Source organism: Ictalurus punctatus, chromosome 17, assembly GCF_001660625.3.
Source record: "Ictalurus punctatus breed USDA103 chromosome 17, Coco_2.0, whole genome shotgun sequence".
Lineage (NCBI taxonomy): Eukaryota > Metazoa > Chordata > Actinopteri > Siluriformes > Ictaluridae > Ictalurus > Ictalurus punctatus.
In genome coordinates, this window is record NC_030432.2 from 16,166,011 (window position 1) to 16,179,741 (window position 13,731).

Consider the following 13,731-nt stretch of genomic DNA (forward strand, 5'->3'; position numbering starts at 1 on the left):
GCATAGTAAGACAGTCCTTCTGGGATTTTGCTATCGTAGAAATGAATGAAAATCAAGCAAACTTCGGTGGAGCAATATTCGGTGGAGCTTGCAATTTTTCAAAATTACCACAGATTTTGGACAAGACACGTCATGTGATGTCATCACAACACTGATTCGGCCAAAGCCCTCTTCAATTCACGTGCGTTGAACACGAAAACAGCTAAAACGTGTTTACTGACAAACATCACTGCGAAAGACAATTTCATGCAATTGCAGTTTTGCTAATTCAAGTAGTTTTCCACAAAAAAAAGCTCTGCAAATTGCATCACAAATTTTGAAAGAAACGTTTTTGGCCGCAAGAATCACAAAAAACTGGTAAGAATGATGTGGAGCAGACTATTGCACACACTTAAAGACATATAGTGCTGTACTGGCTTCATGTCATGTTTCCTATAAATACCAAGCAGGAAAGTGTGACACTTTAGTTCAAACCCCCCCAAAAAGCATGCACTTAGTTATTTTGATTGGACAATGTGTGCTTAGTCTGTCAAGTTTAAGTTTTGTTCTGCAAAGACATTTTTTTTGGGGGGGATGATGTTAAAGTAAATAATCCACCTCATTCTCATTCATTACACTCACTAGTGGACCTGCTATGTAGAGGCTTTTTCACTGTGTGTAGTGACCTAGCACGACCGTCACTGACAGGCTGCGTGAATCTACAGTCTAGACTTGAAAGATATCAGCCCTAGCCTCAGTTATGACCTTGTTTCAAGTCCAAAATAATCCACTTAAAAAAATTCCTAACAGTAAATAATCTGAAGTGAATGCCAAAACTGAAACATTATATTAATGTCTTTTCATAAACACTAGTCCATGTATGTTTAGCCACCTCTGCTCACACTTTCACTAGCCTGTACACGCCAGTAATCACAAAGTTGTTTTCTAATGTTTAGGGTCACGTTGTTGGTTGTAACCTTGTAGTTTATAGTTTGTCTCATGTGTAATAGTACCAGTGCTTAATGAATTGCTGTGTTCATGGATAAAGGGTCATTTTGTTGTAGGCCTCAATAGCACAATAAGGTGTTGGTCTCCTTGACATGAATATAAATAACACTGTGTCTCTCTCTCCACTTACACACTCTACAGCTGCACTGAATATTTCATGCCTTCTTTTAAAAATCCATTCCTCACTCTTATTCTCTTCCCCTCCCCCATTCACGTCTCTCCGTCTTTCTCGCTAAGCGGAGACCTCTTCTCGTGCAGCAAGTGTTGTCTGTGCGAGGGCTCCATTCCTTCACTGCCCCTGGCAACACTCTAATGGAGTCCAGGTCTCTCGAGAGTGAACACGCGAGAGAGTGAGAAAGGGAGAGTGAGCGAGAAATGGAATAAGAGAATATCCTCCCTTACCACCACATTAGTGCTGATTTACTGAGAGGAATGGGCTGGAGAGAAGCATCCATCAAGCTAAAGTGTGTTTGTGCTTCTGTTGCCTTAGTTTGTCATCATCACGATCATCTTTGGTTAGATTCTTTTATGAAATATAGCATTGCCAAGGACAGGCCGGAAATGGAAGGAGCCACTCGAGTGTTTTGAATGGCATCTCATTTTCTACACTGTATATATTCCAGAAGATAACACCGAGCAGGTGCTGGCACTATTTCACCACAAACTGATGACTTGCAATACCGTCATCGTTTTATTACAGTGATATGTTATTGGGGATAATGGCCCAAGCAGCACATTATTATTATATGTTAATATCCTCTTATTCGCACTGACTTCCTCAGTACCTTTACAATACACTCCATTGGTTTTATTGATGCTTCACCACTTGTTCAGGTGGACAAAGACTAAACTGACATCCTAGTATTTTTCTGTGATTATGTTGGCAGGTGTTTGTTTGGACAGACCTTTAACAGGAAATGAATGGTAGTTTTCAGCCATATCGGGACTTTTTATCAGATTGATATTGGTATAATTATAGTCCTTGAAACAGGTTTTGTCTTCAGAAGTTATTAGGAAGTAGTCCACCCAAAGATGCCTTTATCTATGTCTCTCTCCTTTTTTCATCCATTCAGCTCATAATAGCTCATAAAATTTGTGATTTTTAATCATTGTGAATATCAATGTGAAGCATAAGTACTTACTTGCAAGGCAAATGGTAATAAATTTGTGTTATGGAATTGAGCAGTTTAGAGATCCTGACGGTGGACACAGCTGTCTAATTTAACAGCAAAGCAGATGCTTAAATTGTAATAAATCTTAAGTATTGCTGAATTGGGAATTGTCGAGCATATTGAGAAATAAACTGAGTTCCTTTTTATTATCCATCCTGTGATTTGCTCGTATTCTTCTTAAGTCTTCTAGCGCTTTCTTTCTACTTCACTTATTCAGTCATTCATGGTATCTGAATGCACTGTTTACTCTTGCAGTACATTTAATTCCTCTCTTTCATGTCAGTAAAAGCAGGAGGGTCAAGCTCTCACACAAGGTACTCATCTCAAGCTGTCAGAATTTGAGTCCAGCTCCATGAGTGGAGTCCAGCTCCGTGTGTGGAGTCCAGCTCAGTCATCGAACAGCATGACCTCGATGACTTGGAGTGTAGCGTGTGCAAATTCCAGCCTCTGTTCCACTAGCCTCGGCCATTTTCACAGCTCTCATACACATGTGCAGGCCAGGCTGAGGCGTATGGAATGTGACCCGTGTTTAAGAGCAGCCAAAGGCTCCAAAGGCCGTCCGGAGTTGTCTCTATGATCAAGTCTTTATTGTGTCCTAAACAGCAGTGGTTCCTTTGATGAACCTGATGGAATGCACTGATCCTGCGTGAATTTTTCCTCTCAAAATTTTAGCACCTATTAATCCTGATGACCAGTGCTAAGCACAAACTCACCTCATTATTGCTCGTCATTTCTGGTTTTCAGTTTGCTTGTGGCCACACGTGGCTAGTTTGTCCAAAGGCTCTTTCTCCAGGGACACAGTCCAGCCAGAAATGTGAAACACTCCAGTCCCTTTCCCTTTGCTGCTCTGCAGGTGAGCTGCAGGTGTTTGCTAGCCCAAAGCTACTGTCATCCGCTAGCAGACGTGTCTGAGGTTGTTGGACACTCAAAAAGCCTCAGGCCAGCCAGCTGCCTGTCATCCTATCTATGGCTGGCCAGATACAGTTCAACTATATCCAAATAGTAATCCACAAAATATGCATTTAACAGAACTAAGGCATATGCAAGTCTTCAAACAATAGATCATTCAGAATTACTCGAAGTATTACTGGTTATTAAGTTCCTACTGTGGAATTTTCCCGATAGAATTGTGTCTTTAACTTTCTTACTGTCTTTGTGTGGAAACAAAACAGAATAAAGGATCCTAGATGTTTGTTTGGCACTCGTTTAATACAATTTCCTGAGTAATGCTTTGGATGCCAAGTATGAACGTTGCAGAAAACCGTGTAAACACTCGACTGGGAGTGATCAACCAGATGTGACCGTGCTTGCATACACCGAACAAGCATTCCCGAACCTCACTTGTGGATGACAGATGATTAAGAGGGGGTTCCTTAATTAGACAAATGACTTGCTCGATTAATTGTGAACCTGTGAGCATCGCATGGATTGCTGCTTTGGCTGCCCTGATTGACTGCTCTCATATTTAGGCTGGGCTGACAAGCTGGGGTGTGTGTGTGTGTGTGTGTGTGTGTGTGTGTGTGTTGCTCACATGACCATGCCAATCTGCAGTCAAGTAGCTGTAGCCATTTCCTAGTGTGTCATTCTTGCTAGAGCTCACTATAATAATGGAGGCGTTTTCATATGATTCATTATTCGTGTATTATTATTATTATTATTATTATTCACATCTCTTAAATCAGTGGCGACGCTGCCACCTGTTTCCTGCTAAATGACACAGAATAGGGCGTTTCTGTGCCCTCAATCTGTCTAGATGATATAATCAAATCCTTAATGCCTAGTAATGGATAAACATGGAATTCTTATGAAATATATTTGCTAGTGCTGCATGTTGATGGTTAAAACGATAATCATAAATATTCATCCCTATTATTCAGCCAAATTAGGAAACTAAATAGTTTTACTGCACTTTCTCTTATCATTTAAGTTAATGAAAACATATTTATAAAACTCCTTCAAATGTATAACCTATTGATTCAAAATAAGATGGATCCTTAGTCTTATTAATCATTTTGTAAAAATTTTTTTTCTTTTTCAAATATCAACGCAGTAGGAAATCAGTGCTGTTGCAGGTCATGCGTACTTGTCTGGTGAGCTTGAGTTTTGCCGTAACTGTAAAACTGTCATACTGTGTTGGTTAGACAGCATAAACACAAGTATGATGGGGTTGTGATTTAACATGTCGGAATCAATAAACACTGATATTTAGTTAACCAATTAGATAACTTCGACTGCTCGCACCCGCGACACAGCGGGCTGTGCTTAATTAATTAAGGAAGCTGAAATTTGTGATCACAATTAAATGATTTATGAAATGCAGTCTCTGTGTGGATCAGAAGTGGGTCATGTTGTGTAGGGGAGAGAAGAAAATGGGCACTGATATGATTTGTGGTCTCAGTGGCAGGAGGTTATTGAGCTGAACAGATTTAAATGTTAGCCTGCTGTGTTCTCTTTCTGTTACCAGAGCTCAAATAGGTTAGGATTTAGAAAAAAAAACAAACCTACAAGTGGCAGTTAAAGGATTATAAAAGGACCAGCAATTATTATAACAGGGCTAACAATGACTGTTTTGATTATTTCTAGTATTTTCATGAATCTCTCACCAGACAAGCTAGAGTGCTGAATTGTCAGCAGTCGCGTTCATACAGGGTTTTTTTTTCCCCACCTGCATTCTTAAGATAACACTGGATTGACCCGCCCTTGATACTGCACCACATGGAAGTGCCTCTCCTTTATTCTCCAGGGAGTGGGTGGAGGCAGTAGAACTGCATTTACAGGCCTTCAGTCGTACTTCTGCAGGTGAGGCCGCGAAAGCTTTACTTTGTGTTTGCTCAGTGCTCATTGATTGCTGGGTAATCACACAGCAGCACAAGACTGCTAAAAAGCTTTGTTGGGAGGCTTGTGTGAATAAACCATGAATCCCTTCGCCTTAGACAAATCTGGAATTGACCTGCAGATTGCCATGGTTTGTTACAGGGCTTGTCAATATTGTGCAGGATGTTTGATTCAATTTTTTTGGTTCATGTTCATATAAATGCCAAAACTCTTGAGTGGCTGCTTTTGCTATAGATTTTCCTTTGTTGCACTGAAGTACTCGCTATAAATAGCAATGTCTACACTGCATACTAAATTTATTATGGTGTAAGAAATTCTCTTCCGGTTTCCAGCAGGGTTCCAAAATTTCAATCCCAGCTAAGTTTTTTGCTTGTTTTAATATGGATTTTAGATTTTAAATTGTTTTCACTGTCGAGCCAACCTACATTTTTTTTTTATTCCGAGATGAATGCTTATGACGCACAGTTCTGCTTTGTGTATTATTATTATTATTATTATTTTTTTTTTAAAGTTCTGAACCATCAGTTCCTATTGTAAAGCTGTATTCATGATGGACACAGGGATGCACCGAAATTTCGAAAGATAAGGAAGGCTGAAAACAAAATGTATAGAAAATGTATGGCACCGCGACCGCCACTCAGTGCTCAGCGCTTGGATTTCACTCTCGATGTAGCCGACGGTTATCGATGCATCGCAACGTTACTAGAGCTGCAATTTAAAGAACGTTACTTTGACGTAGAGAAAAAGCGGCGTCCACGGGAAGTGATGCAGGCAGAGTTGGAGGTGATGAATACATCTGCTGAAGGATCGACACGCAGCACAGAGCAAAGTGTGCCAGAGAAATGGGTGCATACAAGTGGCGATGAATTGATTTTAAAAAAAAAAAAAAGAGAGAGAGAGTCTAATATTAATACAATTCTACAAAAACCTTTTTGAATTATGTCCTGAATTTTCGATTTCGGCCCAGAATTTTCCTTTCGGTGCATCACGAATCCACAGCGGTTTTAATGAAATATTCACTAAACAAGTAATCAACAGGGTATAGATTCTTGATTCTGTGTGACTCAGTGATTCAGTGATTATACCCCTTGTCTGTGTTCAGCTTTTTGTTGAGCTCGGAGGCTGTTGTGACTTCAGCCATTGTATAAAGGCCTATTCAGGCTGAACATGAATGATTTGCACAGAAAAAAAAACTAAACACACACACATTGCGAGATTTTAAAACAAATACAGGGATCTATGCTAGAGCTGGGCGATATGGTCAAAAATATTATCACAGTATTTTTCTTCATATAATTTGATATTGATCTTTATCATGGTGTACATTTACATTTGTACATTGCACTTTTTTTTTGGAATTTCCAAGTTGCCAGCCATAGTTCTTTAAAAAGAAAGCAAGATCAATCTTAAACAGTCAGGATAGTCTCTTCAGAACTGCACTGTGGGCCCAGAGACTGTCAAAGCAATGGGGTTTGAAGTGTACCAAAAAGTTCTATCTATCTATCTATCTATCTATCTATCTATCTATCTATCTATCTATCTATCTATCTATTTATTTATTTATTTATTTATTTATTTATTTAAAAAAAAAAAAAGGTAATCGAGTGCAGTTGGATCTGACTATTAAAAGTTAAGATCAGTGTTTTAAAGCTTAATAAGAGCAGTCTAGTATGTGAATGTTTTCAGATATATTTACATTCAGATATCTAAGGAGCTAACAGGAATGATACCGTATTGAAGTTCAGGGGAGAGAAAATTTAGAAAAGCTTGAGTGGTCCATTTTTATCTTTGATTTAAAGTGAGAAAGACATGACTGACTATTACTGTAGTAAATTGTAGTAAAAATTTTTTGTCTTTCCTTGTCATCTATGATATCTCCTGAATAATTTTCATGTAATTTGAACAAATAATCTCTCTTTGTTTATTATGAAAGGCTCGTAACAAGCTAACTATTAGTAAAGCTAAAGTTAGAAGGGAGGAAGGTTATGGTATAAAGGCGCTGTGGAACCACGTTAACTTATGCAGCATATCATGTCCACTCGTGGGGGGGGTAGGCAACACGGGTTTATATGCAACCTGGGGGGGGGGGCTCCGACCGATTGCCTGCTCGTGGGAGAACCGTGGAATCTGTTTACTTTGATAAGATGCAATAAACGAGAAGGCGGTGCAACCGCAAAAGCGGTCTGTCTGGCGCATGATGACGCTGAAGAAAGGTTCCACTGATGTTTGTCTACAGGTAGAGTATAGGTTAAATTTCGATAACTACTCAAAAGCTTATCATCGATATCGTGTTTTTTTTTGTTTGTTTGTTTTTTTTTGTTTTGTTTTTTAAAATCACAATAAATATCAATATCGTTTTATCGCCCAGCCCTAATCTATACGAACACCTGCACATCTGTAAAGCTGTGCTGCAACAATGGGGTTTTTCATTTTTCATAACCCTCTTGATTTTGATATTTAGACTTATGTCATGCAAAGCTCATGTGATAACTGTCAGCAGTAAGTAACTCTTGTATCTATGCACAAAGAAGCGTATGATAAACAACATAAGAACTACAAAAATATTAACTCCAAGCAAACTGTATTAGTGCCGAGCTGGACCAAAACTGGCAAACGGTGTTTTAGTGGAAATTCCAGTGAAATTATGGTGCCACATAATTTAAATTAAACTCAGTAGACAATAAGAAAAGTTTATACATAGGCTAAACATGCAGCCAGTTGCTGCTCAGAGTTGGTTGGTTCCTGGTAATTTGTCTGTTGTATTTTTAGAGATGGTGCTGCAAGCTCAGTAGCACTTTCAACTTGCCCACAGTCATTCTGATGTTCGCAGCACAGATTTTGTTATTCTATTTTTATTCTGTAACTCTATAACTTATCTGAGCAGGTACTGCCTCCTTTTGTTAAGAATTGGTTGTGTACCGTATTGTACCATATTTTCTTTTATTTGTTGTTTACTTAGAAGAGAAATGATCAACTTGTCCCCATTGCTGATGTCTGTGGTGAACCTTTTCCATTTATTCCATCAGATGGTAGAAATACACATTAGGATTGTTGTAAAGGACTGTGTTTAAGAAAAGAATTGGGTTGGAATATTTTAATGACATTTACCTACATTTATGTATTTTTTCCTATCTACCCTTCTAATTTTTGTAGAGAGCTCAAATTCAACTGCATTATCTTAAACACATACTGTTGCTAGTGATTTCAGAAAATACAGTGTCCTCCACTAATATTGGTGCCCTTGACAAATATGAGCAAAGAAGTGTGTGAAAAATTGGCTTAAAATGGGCTGTGGTTGGAACTTCCAGCCGGACAATGATCCACAACATGCATCAAAATCAATGCAAAAATTGTTTACTGACCTCAAAATCAAGGTCCTGCCATGGCCATCCTGGCACAGTCCCCTGACTTGAAACCCATAGAAAACCTGTTGGGTGAACTGAAGAGGAGAGTCTGCCAGCTTGGACCTTGAAATTTGAAGGATTTGGAAGATTCTGTATAGGGGAATCGTCTCGGATCCCTTGCAATGTATTCTCCAACCTCAGGCATTATACGACACTCGGAGCTCAGCAAAGGGAGGTAGCACAAAGTATTGACTAAATGGGTGCTAATAATTGTTGCACACTTATTTATTTATTTATTTATTTATTTATTTATTTATTTATATTTTATATATATATATATATATCTCTCTTTCTTTTAACAAAAGATGAAAAGGTTAAACAATAAAGACTATTTTTCACAGCCTTCTTTGCTCATATTTACCAAGGGTGCCAATATTACTGGAGGGCACTGTATGTTTCCTTAAATTTAAACATAGTTTTATTTTCATAGCACTACATTCTTAGTTTGGTGCACATATGATGTATGCTGTTACTTTTTAATTTGTTAGAATTTACTGAAAATGAATTCTTGAGTTCAGATGCTGTAAAGCATCCAGTGTTCAGTGCTGCCTTTTGAAAAGCCATTTGGCTTCCCTCGTTGCTTAATTAACAACTAAAAGTTAGAATTAGTTCTAAAGTGCTTATGAAAGCTTTCATCAGTGTATGTGTGTATGCACTCTATACACAGACCATTCAAAGCCTATAACAAATTTCCTCACAACCATGACTGTGTCTTTTAATTATCTTTTACACACTTGCATCAATTCAATGATTTTGGTATTCTTCATTTCATTTTTGTTTTTATGATTATGGCAAGAACCTTCTGGGTTAATAGCAGCACTATCATACAAAACAAGACCGCATGATGAAAATTTACTCATACTTTTTCTTCTTTCTTCCAGGAATATATTCCAGGTGGACAAACCCAAGACTTTGTTTGTGTTACGGAACTTTTGAGAAGAGATGGGCTGGGATGGTTCTGCCTCCATCACACCTTTCTAATTTCACATCAGACCTCCTCCCCTTCCTCCCAAATTGCCAACCACCTACAGGCCCTTTGCATTGTTGCCCTACAAAGATTCTGCATTTTGAGGTGTTTCTGCTAAGTGCACAAATGACTCTGTATTTAAGATTTGGCCACGAAGAGTATTGAATACATGCTCCCCATCCTTAAAGAATTAGCAAGTTGGGGACCTTTTTAAGTCCTGGATGTGCTTTGATGGAATAGTAACCCAGTAGCTTTCCAACTAGAGCTTCTGGGAATGGCAAGATGAGTGGCTTCAAACGATAATGATGGCAAAAAAACATGATGCTCGGGCACCAACCTACAACTTGGTTGTAGTAGGTTTGTCCGGGACTGAGAAAGAGAAAGGGCAATGTGGGGTAGGAAAATCCTGCCTTTGTAATCGCTTTGTACGCCCCAGCGCTGATGATTTTTATTTGGACCACACCTCAGTTCTGAGCACTAGTGACTTTGGTGGTCGAGTGGTAAACAATGACCACTTTTTGTTCTGGGGTGAGGCATCACGGCCATTGGAGGAGGGACCTGAATGCCGAATGCATGTGGTGGAGCAGACGGAGTTCATTGATGACCAAACGTTTCAGCCACATCGAAGCACTGCACTTCAGCCTTATATTAAGAGGGCAGCTTCGACCAAACTGGCCTCTGCTGAAAAGCTGATGTATTTCTGTACTGATCAGCTGGGTCTTGAACAGGACTTTGAGCAAAAACAAATGCCTGAAGGAAAGCTTCTTGTAGATGGGTTCCTTCTCTGTGTTGATGTAAGCAGGGGAATGAACCGTAATTTTGATGACCAGATGAAGTTTATTTCCAACTTGTACAACCAGTTAGCAAAGACTAAGAAACCAGTTGTACTTGTCTTGACCAAGTGTGATGAGGGAGTTGAGCGATATATTAAGGACTCTCACACCTTTGCTCTAGCCAAGAAAAATTTGCAGGTAGTTGAGACTTCAGCACGCTCTAATGTGAATGTTGACCTTGCCTTCCTCACCCTAGTGCAGCTGATAGATAAGAGTCGAGGAAAACCGAAGATCATCCCCTACTTTGAGGCTCTGAAGCAGCAGAGTCAGCAGATAGCATCTGCTAAGGACCGCTATGAGTGGCTTGTCAGTTGCATTGTGAAGAACCACAATGAAACATGGCCCAACATCAACCGTAGAATGCAAACTTCCCCTGAATACAAAGACTATGTCTTCCTTGAGGGTACTTCCAAAGCCAAGAAATTATTTCAGCAACATGTGCACAGGCTCAAACAGGACCACATAGAAAAACGGCGCAGGATTTATCTAAGTACACTTCCACAGGCTCTGTGTACTTTGGTACCAGATTTAGATGAGATTGACCACTTGAGCTGGTCAGGGGTACAGAAGGTTCTGGAGACAAAGCGTGGGTTCTCACAGTGGTTTGTTATATTAGATGACACACCATGGGAAACTACTCCACATATAGATAACATGGAAGATGAGCGAATACCCCAGGATCTTTTGGAAACCCCAGCTGCAGAAGTCATTTATGAAAGTCATTTAGAGCACCTGAGGAATGAGAGAAAACGAGCAGAAATGCGTCGAGAGTTCAAAGAGAAACTGGTTGCATCACCATTTGTCACTCCTGGCAAGCCTTGGGAGGAGGCCCGCAGCTTTATAATGAATGAGGAGTTTTACCAGTGGCTGGAGGAACCAGAGTATCTGGATATGTACAACAAGCATCAGAAGGAGATTATTGACCAAGCCAAGGAGGACTTCCAGGAGCTGTTGCTGGAGTACTCTGAGCTGTTCTATGAGCTTGAGGTGGATGCTAAACCCAGTAAAGAAAAAATGGGTGCCATTCAAGAGGTTCTTGGAGAGGAACAGAGATTTAAGGCCCTTCAAAAACTTCAAGCAGAGAGGGATGCACTAGTTCTCAAGCATATACATTTTGTCTACCACCCAACAAAAGAGACCTGTCCTAATAGTCCTTACTGTGTGGACAGCAAGATTGAGCAAATCTTGGCCACAAGATTTCCTACTCGGTATGCATTTGATGGCACCTTGAAGTCCCAGTATGGTGAGGGAAAAGTAGATAGGATTAATCTTGTAATCCTTGGAAAAGATGGACTTGCGAGGGAGTTAGCCAATGAGATCAGAGCAATGTGTACCAGTGATGACCGATATACACTGGATGGAAAGACATATGAGCTGGCTCTGCGGCCTATAGAAGGCAATGTACGTTTACCAGTTAACTCTTTTCACACACCTACTTTTACTCCACACGGATGCCTGTGTCTCTACAACTCTAAAGAATCGCTGTCCTATGTTGTTGAAAGCATTGAGAAACTTCGAGAATCAACCATTGGACGAAGGGATAACAGCTTAGCACTGCTCCCCATGTCACTCCTATTGGTCACCAAGAGAGGAGTTGGATCAATTGGGGATATTGGGGGAGAAACTGCCCAAAGTTTAATAATACAAGGGCAGCAGGTTGCTGGGAAACTGCAGTGTGCTTACTTGGATCCTGCTTCCCCAGGTGCAGGCTATGCACGCAATCTAAATGAAAAGCAGATCAACCAAGTCCTAAAAAGCCTCTTGGATGTACAGAGACCTCTTGGCAGTCTTGGAAGTAGCTCCCCTCCTTTACCGGCTCCACGTGCCCGTTTTAGAGACTCTCATGCTCAACAAACTTCAGAGGCTGACTTGCATGTTGTTATGTGCATCATGTGTGGAGATACTTATGATGTAGACCAACTTTTATCACCATTTTTACATTCTCAGCACTGTAGACCTTCTGCCAACCTATCTAGTGGCACATCAGTGTTGTTAGACCTTACTATTGGTAGCCAAAGGCAAACCATTGACCTAGCTGTGCTATCATATCATTCTACTTTTTCTTTACGCAAGAGCCGTTTAGTGCACGGATACATTGCAGTATACTCGGCAAAACGCAAGGCGTCCCTAGAAACACTTTGCGCCTTCCTTTGTGAAGTGCAAGACATTATTCCTGTGCAGCTGCTGGCAGTTGGGGAGACTCAAGCAGAGCTAACAGAATCGGAGGTAGCCCGTGATCAACTGGTCGAAGGGGAGGAGTTGGCTCATGAAATTGAGGGCCGTTTCAGTTCTGTTGTCTGTGGACCTGGTGGGGTAGTGGGTGGTTTGCATCGAATAGATCTCTTCCAGCCCTTTTTAAAGGAGGTAGTTGAAAAAAGGACCATTGTAGAGGCCACACATATGTATGACAATGTAGCAGAGGCCTGCAGTACCAATGAGAGTGTCCATTCGCCTCGTTGCGGGTCACCAAGTGTCCCCATGCTGGACTCTGAAGATGATGTCGAGCCCTCACCACCTTGCCCCATCTATAGAGATGATAGCACTTTGACTCATGGCTTTAAGTTTTCTGACCTGGAAAGTAGCGACACCTTCAGTGTCATTTCTGAAATTAGCACATTTGAAAGCAAGCTTAACAACAAAGTTCCACCACAGGTGCGACCCAAGCCTACAGTTACATTTGGGAAAGTTAGTCTTGGCTCCTACATGGACCATGGAGGTAACAGACGTTCATTACCTTCAGTCACATGGCCACCAAGCAGTGATGGTGGATATGATCCTTCTGATTATTCTGAGCCAGTGGACGCTGTGCCTAAGCCCCGCCCCACAGAAGAGGAAAACATTTACTCAGTCCCACACGATAGCACCCAGGGTAAAATCATTACCATTCGCAATGCAAATAAGAGTCATTCTAATGGTGGGGGAAATGGCTCAGACAGTGAGGCAGACAACAGTTCACTAGAGCGCAGGCGCAATTTGTCTACTGTTGGAATTAAGCCACGATTATACCGTGATCGCTCTAAGCGACTGGGCAAGTTCAGTAATTTCCGCACAAGTTTCATTGGCAGTGACGATGAGCTTGGAGGTCCACCCAAAACCAAAGAGGACGAGATGGGGATACAGAAAGGGGACAATTCTCTGAATGAAGAATGTGAGGACCCTAAGAGAAACAAAATTTTGAGGAGTCTGCGCAGAACTGGCAAAGTAAGTTTCAACCTACATGTGTGGAGTTTTTTTATGATTGAATAAATGAGTTCTGCTCTTTAATGTTTGCCATTATGAGAAGAACATTCCATGTTTGCTTTTGTTTTGATGAAGCTGTACACTGCAGCAGCTTGTATTAAGCCAGGTATTTTTCTGAACATTGGTGAAATCAATTTGTAGCTTTGAAATGGAAATTGTATCATATAATACCCAACATAATCAGTTACTTTGTTCCATATCTTCTCATTAGCCTATGCTTGCGTCGAGACACATTTCTACTATGAGTTTACATGAAAGTAAAGACGAGGTTAAATGCTTTCCCCTTCCCCTCA

The 13,731-nt window shown here is 40.5% G+C and overlaps 1 protein-coding gene across 1 annotated transcript in view; it reads left to right on the top strand.

Annotated features, from left to right (window-relative positions):
* The window catches only part of arhgap35a (Rho GTPase activating protein 35a), a 74,442-nt gene that overhangs the window by 32,506 nt on the left and 28,205 nt on the right, over nucleotides 1-13,731 (top strand). The window contains exon 2 of the mRNA XM_017490871.3: nucleotides 9,280-13,399. Within this exon, the coding sequence (XP_017346360.1) occupies nucleotides 9,668-13,399 (3,732 nt within the window). The 5' untranslated portion in view covers nucleotides 9,280-9,667. The remainder of the gene's footprint in view (nucleotides 1-9,279; nucleotides 13,400-13,731) is intronic.